The following is an 18,484-nucleotide window of genomic DNA, read 5'->3' on the forward strand; positions in this document are numbered from 1 at the left end:
ACCAACTTTGATGTCGTATAATTCCTTAACGACTTAAGCTATGACTACGAAACTTGGTGACTTTTCCTACAATTTTGTTGGCTACAGTTTAGTACCAAAAGATTTCGTTTATCATTTTTGACGTTGCCATGGCAACGGTTTTCTGACGGGTATGTCTGACCGAAAATCACTGATCTAAGTCTCATTATTGTTCCTTTTTCATATTTTTTTGTTATTTCCATTAGCATCAGACAACTTTGTGAGCATTAAAGTGGTCTGAAGCATATAATCATTAAAATTTAAGCGCATTACCTAAATTTGATGGAAAATACATTATGGCGAGATTTTGGGCATAGATAATGAGATAGATAATGACACAAAAATGATGTCATTAATAGATGTCCATATGTAGATCATCTCCCCAAAGTTTGGTGGTCATACCGTATTCCGTTCATGAGTTATGAGGGGGGGGGGGGGTCAAAAGAGCCCCCCCCCAGGCCCAGGAATGCCAAAAAAGCCCAGTCTGAATAGGGTGAACTGACTTGATGTATATGGCGCTAATGGTGTGATTTATTTTCAAGATGTGGTGTTGACATAGGCATTCAATTCAATATCCTGTGGGTTTTGGGAAAAAAGAAAACACTGAAATGCTGAAAATGCTCTAGCACTGTTGGAGTATGCTTTGAAAAAAATGGATGGCATCTAAAGAGTTAATAGTAGAGCGCGAGTCGTTAGGCCAAAATCTTTCCAATCCGCTAGATGTCACTGTCGAGTTTGTGCCATTTCTCCCACGCTCCAAGAATCCCAGAGAAGAAGACGACTTTTGACGTTTCCATAGCGACCAATCAGTTGTTGTTTTGGATTTGGCTGTTCATCATCAAGAGATCAATCTGTGTAATCGCCTGGCTCAAACGTGTTTTGCTCGTTAAGCTTTTATTCTAAGAGGTGAAAACGTATTCTCCCAGACAGGACAACGACGTCATTAACGTCATCGTCTGATTCCTGATAAAGCACGGGTAGGTAATGCTAGTGTCCAGCTTGCTGTGGATGCTTACACTGTGTCGAGGCTAGCATAGGCGGAGGAGCTGCCCTGTCCAACCTTTAAGAAACATGGTGTCAATAATCGGATGTTTAAGGTCAAACAAGCAAAGAACACAGTTGGTATAATTAGCTGTCGACGTGATAGCGTTCTCCAGTGTTAATTCAGGTTGGCCTGCTATCACAAATCAGACTGTTGTTATTGTGATGGTTAATTACTGCGCCCCTTTCCCCACGACGCGAAAATCAGATGGCAGCGACAGCTTAATCAGCTTGCTTTTGCTCTAGTAGCCGGGTGGTGGACGTTTGGAAAGATAAGCCGCAACCACGTCGCTACATGAAAACGTAGATTCTAGTATCGCTTTTGCAAAACGATGAAGAATACTGAATTTGCCACTTGTATTGTGCTCCACAGGAATTAGTGTGTTGTAGATACACTGACTGGTGTGGTTCCACATCAGACTAGGATGTCGAACGACCTGGTGGGTGTGTGGGAGGTTGCTCTCAGTGATGGGGTCCACAGGATTGAGTTTGAACATGGCACCACAACGGGAAAAAGGATCATCTCCATTGATGGAAAGGTAACCGTGCACTGTGTCAATCTCATGAGAATGATGCTTCATTTGAGTTATAATCAGAGTACAGACTGTTATGTTATCAGAGTGACTCACTGGGTTGTCAGTAGTGCTGCATTGGTACATTTACATCTAGTTCTATGGATGCAACAAATTGTGTCCAGACTGCAGCTGGAGTCAGTACATCAGCCAAACCATGTTGTGTTTTAACAGGAAATTCTGCGAAGGGACTGGATGTTCAAACTGGTTGGAAAGGAGACGTTTTCTGTGGGAAACTCTGACACGAAGGCCACCATAAACATTGATGCGGTGAGCGGCTTTGCCTACGAGTACACGCTGGAGATCAATGGCAAGAGCCTGAAGAAGTACATGGAGAACCGCTCCAAGGTGACCAGCACCTGGCTCCTCAACCTGGATGGCATGGACTACAGGGTTGTCTTGGGTGAGGCCACATCTTTCACCTCACACTTTGGATTTTACATTGCCAATCTCTTTCAGTCAAAGAGTTTAATAGAAAGAATGGCAATGCAAAAAGTGTGGCAATTATATTTATGTCCAGACATCGTTGTTTTCAAATAGATTTACACAGCAGAACATAAACACATGTTAACAGATGCAAGTGACAGGCGATGGGGATGTACAGGTAACTTCTATTGTGCACACAAACATAGAAAGCTGCAGAATGATGGGATGCAGGTTAGTTGTATTTAGGAGCTGTTCATTTGAGGCTGATCATTTGAAATGGAAAGCATTTCCTCTGCAAGGTGGCAGAGGGTTGATCCACAGCAGCGTGTCCTGTCATGCGTTCAAGCATTTGGCCGGTCAGTAAGTTGGCAAGATCCGTGATCTGTTAAGCAGCTTAGGTCACACCACCTGTAATGTTGTCAGCACTTGGCAAGCACCGTGACACACTGACCTGTCACACCATAGTGGCTCCTGGAAGACCTGTGGAAACTAAGCCAGGTTGTCATGTGCTGTTACTTACTTTACTGTTATGTGAGGAGGGGGTGAGTCCAGGTCTACTTATCCACCCTCAGTGTTCATGGTGTTTCCCAACATCAGGCCAGAACTGGAGGGAAAATACAAATGGGATGACAGGTTGATGTCTGGAATCTTCCCAGTTATGGTTTTTCACGTATTCATTTGTCTATGCAATGACTCATATGTGCCTAGATTGTATGAGATCTTTCTAGTAAAATGGTAATAAAGTCATCATTTTGGTCATGTTTGGATGATAAAACGTCAGACTTTTTTTTTTCTTTCTTCTTGCATAACTTTATCATTTGATGAAACAACTCAGTTAAACACTCAATATCCCGTGACTTTGATCAAATTAAAATGGGAAGAAATCCCCTGCAGATGTTTTTTTTTTGTTTTTTTGTCCAATGAGAATTTCGCCAAAATGTATCTGCAATAATGTCCGTTTGCATACATGTATATGCTTATTTCATGCAATGCATGACAGTTAAGGTACTGCAATTCTCCCCAACCATCACAAAACAAATGGAAGCAGTACATTTGATGTGTTGCTACCTTAATGTAAAGTCTTGAATGTAAAACCCTTTTTTTTAACCTCTTTATAGAGAAAGACACCATGGACATCTGGTGTAATGGACAAATGATGGAAACAGCTGTGAGTATCAGTTTATTCTTAATACAGTACAAACCGAAGGCTGCCTCCTCCATATGGTGTACACTTAACCATAGAACATGGTACCGGTATGAGTATTTGCATAAGGACAATCTTCCATGTCCTTGATATATGAGTAGAACTTAAAGCAATACTGTCCTCCATACTGGAACGTCATAAATGACAGCTTTTATGATCATCTATTAATCCATCTATGATCCTTCATGACCTGTGCTGTAAAAATCAAGTCTATCGCCTCTTTCCAATTCATTTCTTAAACTACATGCAAGGCACATTCCACATACCATATGTGAAGGGAAATAATCCTTACTGAATGAAATTATGAAAATAATCAAAAGTTATTATGGCCACCGCTTAGTACCAGAAGTATAAAACGTACCCTATTGTCTCACTTCTCACACCCTGCCTCAGATCTTTCAACCCTCTACATAGATTGGTGTATGAAGTCATCGTACAGTACAAAACACAGACATAATAGTATATTTATAATTTAAGCTGATCTCTCTCGGGGTGTCTTCTCTTGTCCCATAGGGCGAGTTTGTGGAGGACGGTACGGAGACACATTTCAATCTGGTAGACCACGACTGCTGCATCAAGGCGGTGAGCAGCGGCAAGAGAAGAGACGGCATCATCCACACGCTGCTGGTGGACGGCACGGAGGTGGCCGAGTGCACAGAGTAGGAGTAGCCCCAAGGCTGCGTCTCATTTCTCGGGTCTTTACCTTCCTCTTCCCCCTCCCCGATCCCCACAAATAGGCCATAAATGAGCGAGATGCATTTGGCTGCGGATGACAAAGCTAAGCCTTACAACCTACAAGCAACATTTGCCTCTTTTCCACTGTAGGTTTTCTGGTAGGCCTACAGCTCGACACAGCGCGTCTTGGTCGCCATTGTTTGCTCTTCGATTCAGCTGTGTCGTGCCCAATAGAAAAGCAAAAAGTGGCAGGCGAGTTTCACTATGATGAGCTGTAGGCCCACCAGAAAACCTGCGGTGGAAAAGAGGCAATTGACTACCAACACATTTTTAACCAGGCACTCCACCAAATAACCTGAGACTGGGAATGTAGTTGTGGCGTATAGTGCGCAGGCTTCAATCACCAGCATTAAACCACAATTTACAATGCTCTGAGGTCAACTAGAAAGTGGATAAACATTTCTTTTGAGGCAGCGTTGTATAAAAGAGCCATCTCTATTGGTGTGAGAAGAGAGATTAAGGCAATAACGACAGCAACAACTTTAAAAGTCACGATTAGGGAAGTGCACTTCACTGTCAATGGTTTATGTTTTGTTTTTATTACGTTTCGACAATCAGGCTAAAGGATATCTACAGTCAGTCCAAACTCCAGAGTGCCAGTGTTGCAACTTTATCTCCTGTGGTTATACTGTACCATGTGGCAGTGTACTGTACATAAGAAACAATCTGTAATTGTGTTGGTGGACAACATGGTTTTTTTTTTCAAGATTTTAAATGTTTCAATTCTTTCTCAACGGATGCTGGCATTGTGTCTTATGAAGTACTGGGTGTTTTTTTGTATTTTGTTTGACAATAACGGTTTCTTTTCCTAAATGTGACATTCCAATGAACCACAGCGTGCACGCACGCACACACACACACACACACACACTGAATCAAAGTGCAGCTATAAAACCAGTCTGTTGTACCCTCACAAAATACTTGGGTTTATGGCCACAATAAGTTGAACCATAATAACTTCTTAAAGCCAATACGATTGAACCCTGTAGACCAGGCTTAGGGCTTCTCAGAGCATCATCATGACTGTATATTTTAGTTACTGGACGATTTTCCGTTTTTCACCAAGGAAATCATGGTCACTTGTTTCTTGGACCAACAGTTGGAATAGGCTACATGTCACTGTGCGCCCAGTCACAGGCACCATGCTTGTGCCTACGGCATTAAACACAACTTATAAAGTAACCAGCCAACTTTTCTCATTTTACTGTGACCTGTTCAATATTCATAATGTATTTCTTAACATTGTATGTTGTGGCTGGCAATTGACTACCAGGTGTAGTGCTGTTGGGTAATGAGGCCATGTTAAGTTTCTTTTATATTTGTATCCTTATATGTTTTATGATTTAATATCATGTGATATTTGTTACAAAGATGTGCTATAATATTGTATGACCGTAAATGTATAATAAAATCGTTGACTGTTTCTTTCAGTTTGGATTGAGTATAACAGATTCATGTTGGGCTAGTCATTTTAGCAGCAGTGCTCTACAATTTCAGAACGCAGTATAATTCAAAATGGCAAACTGAGAAAAAAGGCTTTAAAGTTTCCTTTCTGTCCACGCGACTGTGTTGGAGGTAAAGTGGTGATGACACTTCCATATAATACTTTTTTATGGTGAAAATTTACGCAAACAAGAAAAGCAAAAAAAACCCAACATTCTCATTACTTTTTAGCTGAAAAATCATTATACTGCGTTCTGTTGTGGTATTACTGTCTACACCAAAACCACGGTGTCAATGGAGAAGTGCAGTATAATTCGCATTATACTGCGTTCTTGGCTAGTACGACGTAACCTCCTAAAACCAAAAAGCACAGTATAATCAGTTTTTTGCGTTTTTTTCCGAAACGGGACCAAGTTGGGCCAAAAAATTTTAACACAAGAAAAAGAAGGTATTTTAAAGCCAATTTCCGGTCTAAACCCATTTTCGACCATTTTCAAGATACTGCGTTCTGATATTGTAGGGCAGCGCAGTGCTCTGCATTCCCTTTCACTCTCGAATGGTCTTGAGGCATAAGGCAGTAGCACCAGCATAGCTGAAGCAGAGGAAAAGAAACAATATTTCAAAATTATATTCAATAAGATGTTTTATTAAGTGTACCTGAGAAAGTATACTTCAGGCCCTTGAATCAACAGAAAAGTATAATCTTGTTTGAAAATGAACAAATAAGCCTTGAAGCTCCTAAGAAAAATCAACACAAAATCAGCACTTTACAAAATAACTGTAAGAACAATATTTTCCATGGCAACACCAATACCCTGACTAACACAACTGATTATGTTCACCTTACAACAAACTGATTATGTTAAAAAATATAACAATTTTATATTAAGTCTTATCTACTCCACATTGCATACTTTCATACACATTGATCTCGTCTGATCTATTATGTGAAAAAGAAAAGTCTGACTTAAGTGTCATTCATACATTTACAGTCCCAAGAAAAAGTTTGTACACCCTTTGAAATTTCTTACCTTTCTGTCAAAATTGGTCATAAAACATGGTCTGATCTTCCCGGAAATCACAAGAAGGAACAACCAGAGTCTGCTTTAACTAATTCAACCCAAACATTTACAAGTTTTCATATTTTCATTGGCCATAAGATGTAAACATTCACAGGACAGCAAGGCATAAGTAAGTACACCCTTGCATTCAATAGGTTTTAACCCTAAGTTAGTCGCAATAACCTCAACCAGATGTTTCCTGTAGTTGCAGATCAGATTAACAAAACAATCTGGATGCATCTGGTCTCCCTCTTCCTTAAAAAACTGCCTCTCGTCAGCAAGGTTTGTGGGATGTTTGGAGTGCATAGCTTTCTTGACTTCATGCCATATAATCTCAATTGTTTTTTGTCAGGGCTTTGACTGGGCGATTCCAGAATGTGTATTTCATTATTATGAAGCCATTCTAAAGTCGATTTGCTTCTAAAGTATGGGTTGTTGTCACATTTCAGCACCCATCCTCTTGTGTGCTTCAACTGTGTGACAGACTACAGCACTTTTTTCTGTAAAATATCTTGATAAACTTCTGAGTTCATTGTTCCACTGATAATAGCAAACTGAAAAGGGCCTGAGGCAGCAAGGTAGCCGCATATAATGATGCTCCCGCCACCATACTCAAAGGTGGAGATGATGTTTTGGTGAAGGTGTGGTTCTCCAGTTCTCCTCCAAACATGACATTGTGTGTTCCCCTGAAGAATTCAACTTTGGTTTCAACGTTGGTCTACAGAATATTTTGCAGTAATTCTATGAAGCATATAAATGCTTTTTCGCAAACCTCTTAGGTGCAGCAATATTTTTTTGGACAGAAACCCCATTAATTTTAGATTGTCAGAATGAATCCCATTTTTAGCTATTCTTGGTTACATCTCCTCTTCTGAGTATGGTGGCGGGAGCATCATTATATGCGGCTACCTTGCTGTCTCAGTCCCTTGACAGTTTGCTATTATCAGTGGAACAATGAACTCAAGTTTATTGTGATATTTTACAGAAAAAAACGTGAGGAAGTCTGTCACACAGTTGAAGCACACAAGAGTATGGGTCCTGAAATGTGACAACAACCCATACTTTAGAAGCAAATCGACTTTAGAATGGCTTCATAATAATGAAATACACATTCTGAAATAGCCTAGTCAAAGCCCTGACAAAAAACAATTGAGATTATATGGCATGAAGTCAAGAAAGCTATGCACTCCAGACATCCCACAAACCTTGCTGATGAGCGGCAGTTCTCTAAAGAAGAGGGAGACAAGATGCATCCAGATTGTTTTGTTAATCTGATCTGCAACTACAGGAAACATCTGGTTGAGGTTATTGCGACTAACTTAGGGTTAAAACCTATTGAATGCAAGGGTGTACTTACTTATGCCTTGCTGTCCTGTGAATGTTTACATCTTATGGCCAATTAAAATATGAAAACATGTAAATGTTTGGGTGGAATTAATTAAAGCAGACTCTGATTGTTCCTTCTTGAGATTTCCGGGAAGATCAGACTATGTTTTATGATACATTTTGACAGAAATGTAAGAAATTTCAAAGGGTGTACAAACTTTTTCCTGGGACTGTATATTTGCTCTTCCACCCACAGTATTCATCATATGGCAAAATTAACATCAGAGAAACAATCACTGTTGAGTATTAGTCTTCATTTGGCATCTGACTATACATTTTCCTTGCACTTCTCAAGCAGGTCACTGATTTAACCAACCCAAAAAGAAAGCTCTTATTCCTCTCACAGTACATTCTGTAAAGATTCTTACATTCTTTTTAGAGTGTAAATGAAACGTGGCACAGCTTGCTGGCCATTGAAAATCACATGGATGTCTGTACCTCCTTTTACACTGTCGTAACGTATCAGGGGGTCTTGCTGTTGCTTGGATGGAGGAACGATGAGACCTGTTGATCCTACGGTGTCCTTGCCGGTAAGAACTTCAGCCTCAACAATGTAGACGTACTCCTCTTCCTCCATTCCCTTCCACAGAGGCATAGCTGATTTGACACTCTCTGTGAAGTAGATTCCCTGTCCAAACCTTTGCTCTGAGGGCAGCAGAATAGAAATTGAACATGTTTTTAAAAAGTGAATCTACATACCGTAGTACATCAGTCAACCAAATACTATTGTAATAACATACACATTGAGATGTACCAGAACAGTAAATCAGGCATTGTTTAACAGACGACACTGCACTCAGGCACACAGTGCCAAACTGGAAAATCAAGTATGGGCACATCGTCCAACTTCATGAGTAATACTCAAACAGCATGTGTAAGCCAACGCCATCTTAAATGATCAAGATGGCATATTTACCATCAGGGGGGGAATACTCCCTCTGAAAGCCTATCCAGCTGATGAACCGGCAGAACTGTGCTGGCACACGCTGGTAGAGGGTCATTGGGTCCTTTGTGATGCCTTTCTTGTTCAACTCAAACAGCTGTTCCAGGGCCTTGTTCTCCACTCTTTCAACCTGACACGAACCAACACCACATTTCATTAGTTTCATACCATTTGGATTGGCAGCCACCATTACATGAAACCACCCCATAGTCAATGGTATGCACTTGCACTATGAAAATATATATTAATATGTTGCATAGACAGTACACCATTTGAAATCTTAACTTGTGTATAAGCTGGCAACTGTCAGGAGTTCTACATAGTGTACATTAGACCATTTTGTGTGGTATTTTGCATTTTGTGTATTTTACACTTACACACACAGCACGGAGTCCAGTGTCTTTAATTTTCCCTGTGTCCATTTTTTGTTCAAGCTTTCGTTCAAAATAGGACTTTTCAGGTAATCCTTGAGCAGGTCTGTAGAGCTTGAAAAGGCCTTTCAAATAAAAGATTAGATAGGTAAGACCATTAAAAAAAGTTATGATTGGTGGCTACTGAAATATGACAATGACTTAAAGGTGCACTGTGTAATACTTTTTGTAGTGTAATTCCAGAATTCATGCTGATTGCTGACCAAATGTTGCCTTTTCATGAATACTTACCACAACCTTCAAATTCCAAGTATTCATTATGACCAGAAAAATGACACTTTCCATTCATGCACAATTTTCTCCATGGTCCGCCATTTTGAATTCCCAGAAATATACATTTTCAGCGGAAAAACTTACTATAGTTTGGTAATACTGATAAATATTAGTTTACTACTTTGTAATTATTCATGAAAAGATCAAATTTGGCAATAGGCAGCAGTTTTAATGAGCAGCATAGTAACAGTACCTACTCTGGCCACCATCCTGCACCTTTAATATTATTTTACATCATTATAAACTTACATTCTCTTTCCATTTTGCATTTCTTTTCCTGGGACTGCATCTCCATAAATAGGAAGTCAACACTAATGTCAGAATTGATGTGCACCACATCTTTTCCAGCAAGATAAGCCCTCTCCAGGGTGGCATTAATCTCTGGGCTTTGCATCTCTGGGAAATCCTTGCAAACCCAGCGCACAACGGAGTACAGCATGGTTTCCTCCGCGGCCTTCGCATAGACCTCCTGTATCTCACAACACATGGCCTCCACTTCCAGCACGGTTGCCGTGACATCTGGTGGTGACCCTCTGACAATGATGCTGGCTGGGTCGTCAGCAGTGTAGCACACCTTCAGCCCTACACTGAATTTCGCCTGAAGGGACAGCAGGTTGTTGTGTTCCTTATGGCCAAAGTGCTGGATGTGATTATTTCTGATGCTGTGAGTAGTTTTTCGCATTCTCTGTATGTCCAGGATGTCATGGACCCATTTTGTGGCAGCACACCGAACCGCTTCACTTGAACTGCGGAGCTCAATGCGTGGTCCTTGGTTGCCCTTTTCTTCATAAGCTGGAGGTTCTATAAGAATGAAGAGCAAACAGAAGATATACCTTGAAGGCCTACACTTTATCCAATTTCAAACTGATTATTAGGGATGCACGGATACTGGTATCGGTATCGGCTGCCGATACTGCTCATTATACTCGTACTCGTACTCGTACTCGTCAAGCACTTGCCGATACCAGGAACGATACTGCTATTACACAAAACAATGCAAAATCTTGTCACATTCTGTGGACTTGAAAGCAGCATGGGAAAAAAGTGCCACCTCATACATTTAATAACATTTAAATCTACATGGAAATGGACAATACAAATATCACAGGTGGAAAAAAACAAGGCCATGCATTTATTTTCATTGTATTTTGGTGGCAAAGGGTATCGGTATCGGTACTCGGTATCGGCAAGTACACACATTAATGTACTCGTACTTGTATTGGTTTTCAAAAAAGTGGTATCAGTGCATCCCTAATTATTATATAAAATAGTGGCCTACAAAACTGCTGCTGCTGTTACACTACCATTTATCAACTGTACTCCTAAAAAAAGTGAACAGCTGGGAGTTCAGACTTTAGAATTTAAGGTTTAATTTCGCTAAGGAGTTAAACAACTTCAACTTTTTCCCCCCCATGAGATTTTCTAGACGTTCTATATGAACCCCCCCCCCCAAAAAAACAACCTCAAAGACCTACATTTTTTAAAACCCTACTTCAAATTATTGAATTAAAACAATACTAGATTTTGAGAACACAATATACACACAATAGTCTACAATAGTCTGCAGCATTATTGTCAAAGGGTGGAGTAATTTTGACATCAATATTTTTCAGCAGTTTGCTCTGGGTTACATACCATTGCGGGGGGTAAAGAAAGCACTTGAGTGAGAAGGTGATGGTTGCAAAGCTGCATATTCTTTCATGAAAGCCTACAATACAAAATTTGATTATGTACAGTGGAAATAATGATAAATAAATATAATGTAATGATAAATGACATTACATGTGTACATTCAGGCTGAAAACTCAGTTTAAAAGATTCAGGGAAAAACAATCAGGATGCACACATGACTCAACGTGATGAGGTGAAATCAAAATGTCAAATACCTTGGCATGAGCAGCTAAAGGACATTGTAAGCAAAATGTTTGGCTAGGATTCGTGTTTGCTTTGGCCACTTTGTTATGAACATGTTTTCAGTGCAAAGTGTGCAGTTCATACCTGAAATGTGGCATCCTCTGAGGGGTATATCACAAAATACACATCCATAGGGCCTCCCTTGTATGCAGTGGAGAAGGCTCTTACAGCTGTAGTCATGATATGAGCCACCTCACTCGCAGTGAACCCCAAATCACCACTCCCAATAGCAGGAAAGGCAATGGATGAACATTGGTCTTTCTCCGCTTTGGACAAGCACTTTGAAACAACGCTATTAAGCATCTGTAGGGACTAAATCGACAAGTTGCCAGCTAGTAATGAATAATGATGAATAATATCAAGGGACAATATTGATAATCATACAGTGCATTTGCAAGAGTTCAGCCATAAATTAGAGAAAAAAAAAGCATTAGAATCAAATGCAATACCTGTGTTGCACTGCTGGACTGCGATTTGTGTTGGCAGATTACGTGATAGACGAAATTTGCATGAAGGTTCCATCCCTTCGTTTTAACTACGTCACCGTAGTTGTTGAACCCATGGGTGGAGGTAGCTTCAGACTGAAGTTTATTTCCAGCCTCTCTCGAGATGGCCTTGCTTACTGCGCCGACAGACAAATCCAATCTAGGATTTGTAGTGTTAACAATGGCAGTAGTCTAACCAGAACAAGAGGGGGTTGAATGGAGACATGGGTCATTTCATGTTAAATCAGATACTTTGAGGCTCGACCAACACGGATTTGAATACAACTCAGTGTGCCTAGTTTCAGTGGCGAGGTAGAACCCCAGAACTGCAGTTGTGTGAATCTGGCAGCACTGAGCTTAATATTAAGACATAAACAGATTAAGACAGTCTTAATTAAGAGTGTAGGATACTACACGTTTATCCTTGATTATGTCAGTCATTTGAAGTCACAAAGTGTTGGCTTGGATGTTGTTTGAAAGCTTGAAGCACTAAAAATCACACAATCAAATTATACAAGCACTTAAAATTACACAATCACAAACACAATGTACACAAACATGAAACAATAGTTATCAGGGTATGAATTGATTGTAATGAACATGTTAACAATTGAAGAATACATACATATTAGGGGTGGTACGGTTCACAAAATTCACGGTTCGGTTCATATCACGGTGTCAAGGTCACGGTTTTCGGTTCTCTACGGTTCTTTTTTTTAGTTCATGATAAATGGTGTACTGGGAATATTAAACAATATTTATATAACTGCAGGTACAAAGTGATGATTTTGTTGGGCAGTACATGAATTGCGGTTTGCCACGGATTGCACGGTTCGGTTCGGTATGTGTGTGAATTGTACGGTTTCGGTTTTCGGTGCGGTTTGTGCCATCCCTAATACATATATATATATAATATATTATATAGCCAACATCTTGAGCTATGCCGCAATGTCATGAATAGTAGTAGGGGGAAATTAGATATAGTTGACTCATGTCAGGTGGGGTACTGTCTAACTTGTGCTAATACTGTAGAGCTCATTTCAACCATTGCGTCACATTATCTCATAAATGACTCAAGAGACAGTGACATTTCAGGTGTTGTTCATGACATTTCTAACTACTTTTACATAGTTTTTATATTTAATTTTGTTTGTGTGTTTTGTAGAGCCAGAAAAAAAGCTTTCAAACAACATAAAACCACTGCAAATTCAGTTCAGGGGTTCTGCCTTGCCACTAAAAAGGCAAACTAAGTTGTATCACGAAGTTGATGCCGGTCGGGCCCCAAAGTGTCTGATTTCGTGTAAAATGACCTACATACAAATGCAATTGCTCAGTCATAACAAAGGATATGCACATCTATTACAGGAGTAGTAGTTCAAATGTTTGAGAGGAAGTTAACAATACAATGCACTGGAATAAATGGAAATCAAATTAATCTTACATATAAACTACCGGTACTTACGTGTTGCTTTTCAATGTGTCCTTTGGTGACATGCAGAGTCACCTTGTTCATCACAGGGGATGTAGGTGAAGGTTTTGCTGGCATCGCAGCAGCTGCTCCTGAGTATGAGTTGGGCTGGGTAGGCCTATAACTTGAGTTAGAGGTCACAAAGACCTGCTTGCAGGCTCTGGTCATCTCAGACACGGAACGCTCATCATTGTTTACCAGATGGATTTCCCTGATGGCATTTCTTCCGTGTTCACTGTACTTCTTCAGTCTCTTTACAATGATGGTGGCACACCGGTCCAGGGGGAAATTAAAAAGGCCAGAGCTAATGGCTGGAATGGCAACTGACTTCAGATTTTCGCTCTCTGCTATCTTCAGGATGCTGTCGATAGCTTCATCCAAGTATTTTGAAGCTCCATCAATTTCCCTGTGGTCCGCACCCCTGCGCACATAAGGACCTACAGCATGGATAACATTCTTGCATGGCAGTTTTCCAGCCGATGTGACCACAGCTTGCCCTGTCCACACCTTTCCATTGTATTTTGTGATCCTGTCACTCTCTTGCTGAATAATTGGGCCCCCAGCTTTGACAAGGACAGCGGCAAGCCCCCCTGCATGTTGGAGATCCTCATTAGCAGCATTCACCACTGCATCCACTCTGTGTGTTGTGAGGTCATCTTTCCACACAGAGATCTTGAGGCCCGAGGGAAGAGTGATGACCCATCTTTCTTCAGGGGTGACTTTGGGCTTTTTAGCAGAGGTCGTATCCCACCTGTTGGCATTATTGATTCCGTGCAATATTGGAGTGCAGCCAAATTTACTAGTAACTGCTTTCACCAGGGCTTGTTCACATTGTCCCACGATGTCGACCTCTGTCCCTTGTAGCACAATGTCCATGGTGAAAAGCAGCTAAGAGAGGGGGGTTGGGGGGCACACAACACTTCATTAATATTTGGGTGTTACAGAATGTGTCTACGTTCCTACAGCCCAATGGTACCACAACCACAAAGGCTTAAAAAAACAAAAACAATTTTTTTTTTATTAAGGCTCAGTGGTTCCGCAGCCCAAAGGTTCCACCACTTCCACCCAAAAACCTTTCCCTAAAACCCAACCTCAGTGGAATCATGCCTAAACCCAAGTCAGCAACAAACACAACAATACACTCGCCTCCAAAAGAGTTGTCGCCTATCCATCTGTTTGGAATAACAGCTAATAACCTGACTTTCAATTAATCACTTGGCTTCAGAAGTCACTGATATGAAAGCTACAACCCTCCCGAATGAAAATGCATGCACAAAAATAAATTTCATGCACCAAAGACAGATTGACCCTTTATTGAACACAGACAGGGCAGATTTTCACAAGACAAAAGTTTTGTTGCCTATGGAACATAATGTGAAAATGAGCAGATAAGTCACTTCAAAACACTTCAAATACGCAGATTGGGTGTCATACTTAATCACTGAATCACTCTCACCTCTCCAGAAAATCGACTTTGGCCTTAGGTGTATGTTTAGGGTCATTGTAATCATGGAAAGCAACACAATGAAAATCAATGGAGTTCAATGAGAGATGGTGACATATTCGCTATTCGTAGAGCAATACATGTTTAACTTCATAATTTGATCAATGCAGGGATTAAAGCAAAAAAAAGTAATCTGACTGAACTTTTTTACCGGTTAGGCACCCGATCGAGTATCACTCCGTAACCCTACGAAAACCAATGTAGCCAGGCTCTGCCCTCATGACGAAACATACATGCAAGGAATGGTGCCAGAGCCAGCGGCGTAGGCAGACGGGGCAGTCGCCTAGAGCAGAATAGGCCTATGTCTTGAGGGCGCCAGTAATACCAAAAAGTGCCACAAAATCAGAACTTCAACCAACATAAATCTTTACAATTCACATGAACAATGAATATTCATTATACTGTACACTAAGTAGACCTATATAGACTCAGTATGAGTGTACCTGTAGGTACTAGATCAGATGTGCTCAATCAGATGTAGGCCTACAATGCTATGTTTACAGATGCCAATTTCTAAATACAAAAAAAGGAAAGAGGGCGGGCAGGCCTAGGCCGCTCACCAGATTGACTAGAACTGGCCGAGAATGGAGGGATAATGGATACTATATCAGACTGCAAAGATTGAACTGAAATTTGGGGCATGTTTTGGTTATTTCCTCTTATTTCTACCCATTGTTTATGAATTGTTCACAACATCATGCAGAATGGTTTCACAATGAATGCTGCTTCAAAATGGTAGCTGATCTCACAGAATTATTGACTTGGAATTGCAATGTGTTGATACAGTGAGTGATCCCATTACGGGGTTTTTTGTTGTAGTAGTAGGCTATATTTTGTCTTTCACATTAGAATGGGCAAACACTGTTCTGGTGAAAGCACTGGTGCGCATTGCTTGCAGTTGTATTTCTGACATTTAAAAAGCCCTGATCATAGCAATCAGAGGGAGAAAACTAGCTTTAATTATTTGTATGTTTTTCACCCTTCGGCCTTTTTCAGTATTCATCCTGTTACAAATAACTTGTTGACGTTTACAAACAGGGTGCGGTATGTCTACCTCTGTTTTCTACCGTTTTGAAAACTACTGGCTACTTTTTTGCTTCTCGATGTGCGGTGCCAAGCGTACGCTTACCATTGATTTAAAAAACGTCCCCGATTCTTCCTATGCGCACGTGTTCTACAAGCTGACAGGACGCAGCAGACACGACAGTCACAGACATACGTCTATCGTTTACAAAAGTAACACACTTTCCCAAGCTTGTCGCGCAGCTTTCCACTCGAATCAAGGCAAATCACCCACCCATCAGTCCTGAGTGCGCAGTGCGCAAATAGGCTAACTGAACTCAAACGAAACGCATAGTCCGAGAAGATGGGCACAGACGTTGAGCCACTCAAAAACAAGCGCACACACAACTGTTGCTGCTGCACACTATTCCAGTTAGCAGAAATAGCGTCACACAGTAACCAGCCTTGAAAGTGAAACAAACGTCGAAACGGCATTTATCGACCATGAGTCCACCCATCAGAACACTGCTTCCCAGAACAAGACGTGGCATAAATTGGCTCTGCCAGGGATAGCCTATCCGTGACCCAAATGCAACCCATTTTTAACATATTTCTTGAATATATATATCGGCAACAACAAAGTTAATCTGCTATGAGTACAGATGAGACTGTGAATTATCCGTTGTCAAAAAGACAACTAGCTCTACACGCAGCCAGTCAAACGCGCTAAACTTTGAGGATGAAACGCATGGTAGGCTATCCTAGTTAGCTGCCATAGTCGTCCCATTGGGGCTATGAATAATGCTAGTAAGAGTCACAACGCTTAAAAGGCAAACCCTTCATGAAAAGGACATCATACGCAGTCGAAGTAAACTATTCATTTTTTTTCTAAATATCTGCCACGGCAGGTGCAATGATATGGAAACGTCACTGCACTTTATACATTGTATTACAATTATTTTCTTTTCTGCCATCAGCAAAAATTTTGGCTATTTATTTTTTTAATCTCTCGCGTTGCGCTGCCACAGAATTGTTGACCGCTTGTGTACTTTTTTTTGGAACACGGAAGAACAGGGGATGACCCAAAACTAGGCTACTGATGAGTGAATGTTGTATCACACCGCCAATGGTGGAGTGTATAGCCTAACTACATCCGTAGGCCTACACCAAACACACCTCTCGTCCCCTTCTCATGACCAGGAGTGCTTTCGAATTGAGTTGTAAAGTAAAAATTGTAAATTAATTGACATAAATTATACGGACGGAAATCCGTCCAAACGAAAATCCAGTTGACGGAATTCCGTCGTAGCGACGGAAAACTTTAATCCCTGCCAATGACAAAAGCCCTCAACCACCTGCAGCATGCATGCAGCTCCTCATAAGAGCTGTATCTGTACCATGTTTCACTTTATGCACCATTTCTCTTTTTTCATATTCTTTATCTCCAACACCATATAGTTCTGATGCTATCAGTTCTAAAATGGTTGATCTTGGGATCTTGATTTCAGAGTATGAGTCCCATTAGCCTTCATTTTTGTCAGAATTAGGCCTGACATACTCTTGGCTGGCTTTTTTGAGACAGGATAGTGGGAGAGACTTCTTTGGTGTTAAAGGTGAAGAATTTGGAAAAAATACATGGTGCCTAAAGTCAAACATGGGAGGGATACAGCTCTTATGTGGAGCTGCATGCATGCTGCTGGTGTGTGAGGGCTTTTATCATTGATTACATCATGAAGTTAAACATTTATTGCTCTACGAATAGCAAATATGTCACCATCTCTCATTGAACTCCATTGATTTTCATTGTGTTGCTTTCCATGATTACAATGACCCTAAACATACACCTAAGTCCAAAGTTGATTTTCTGGAGAGGTGTGAGTGAACCAGTGGTTAAGTATGACACCCGATCTGCGTATTTGAAGTGTTTTGAAGTGACTTATCTGCTCATTTTCACATTATGTTCAATAGGCGACAAAACTTTTGTCTTGTCAAAATCTGCCCTGTCTGTGTTCATTAAAGGGTCAATCTTTCTTTGGTGCATGAAATTTATTTTTGTACATACATTTTCATTCGAGAGGGTTGTAGCTTTCATATGAGTGACTTCTGAAGCCAAGTGATTAATTGAAAGTCAGGTTATTAGCTGTTATTCCAAACAGATGGGTAGGCGACAACTATTTTGGAGGCGAGTGTATACATGCCCAGACCACAATGTATATAACCATGCTCTAGTCTAGGCCTATAACAGTGGAGTAGAGTGGACTTCCAAACCCTGACCAACAGTGGCATCTAGCCGCCTAAACCTACGTCAGTAGCCTAGGCCTAAATACCAACAATAGATAATACAGCAAGATAGGCCTATGTGGCCTGTTAATATAAAAGTCTTTGTGATGTGTGGGAGCAATGGGCTGTGGAAACATATGACCCACAGAATAGCTAATTTCTCCAACAATCACATCTGGGTGCCACTTACACATACAATTTCACATGAATGTCATTCACACGTCAAAGACTATCCTATCGTAGACAATTTTCTGTCGGACAAGATTTCGAAGTCTTACCTGCAGAGAAGGTCTGGCGA

At 40.7% G+C, this 18,484-nt stretch overlaps 2 protein-coding genes across 2 annotated transcripts; one reads left to right on the forward strand and one right to left on the reverse strand.

The window, feature by feature from the left end:
- Nucleotides 1-823: 823 nt before the first annotated feature.
- Nucleotides 824-5,419, forward strand: faima (Fas apoptotic inhibitory molecule a). Its single transcript, XM_063214713.1, has 5 exons — nt 824-995; nt 1,433-1,598; nt 1,806-2,034; nt 3,176-3,225; nt 3,775-5,419. The coding sequence occupies exons 2-5, from the start codon at nt 1,485-1,487 to the stop codon at nt 3,922-3,924; spliced, it is 543 nt and encodes a 180-aa protein (XP_063070783.1). The 5' UTR covers nt 824-995; nt 1,433-1,484; the 3' UTR covers nt 3,925-5,419.
- A 2,646-nt stretch (nt 5,420-8,065) lies between these two features.
- On the reverse strand, nt 8,066-14,284 carry parp9 (poly(ADP-ribose) polymerase family member 9). Its single transcript, XM_063212969.1, has 8 exons — nt 13,395-14,284; nt 11,897-12,124; nt 11,532-11,759; nt 11,169-11,241; nt 9,783-10,334; nt 9,207-9,325; nt 8,803-8,959; nt 8,066-8,531 (listed from the first exon to the last, which is right to left on the reverse strand). The coding sequence occupies exons 1-8, from the start codon at nt 14,274-14,276 to the stop codon at nt 8,251-8,253; spliced, it is 2,520 nt and encodes an 839-aa protein (XP_063069039.1). The 5' UTR covers nt 14,277-14,284; the 3' UTR covers nt 8,066-8,250.
- Between the last annotated feature and the right edge of the window lie 4,200 nt (nt 14,285-18,484).

The sequence above is a fragment of the Engraulis encrasicolus genome, chromosome 13, assembly GCF_034702125.1.
Source record: "Engraulis encrasicolus isolate BLACKSEA-1 chromosome 13, IST_EnEncr_1.0, whole genome shotgun sequence".
NCBI classification, from domain to species: domain Eukaryota; kingdom Metazoa; phylum Chordata; class Actinopteri; order Clupeiformes; family Engraulidae; genus Engraulis; species Engraulis encrasicolus.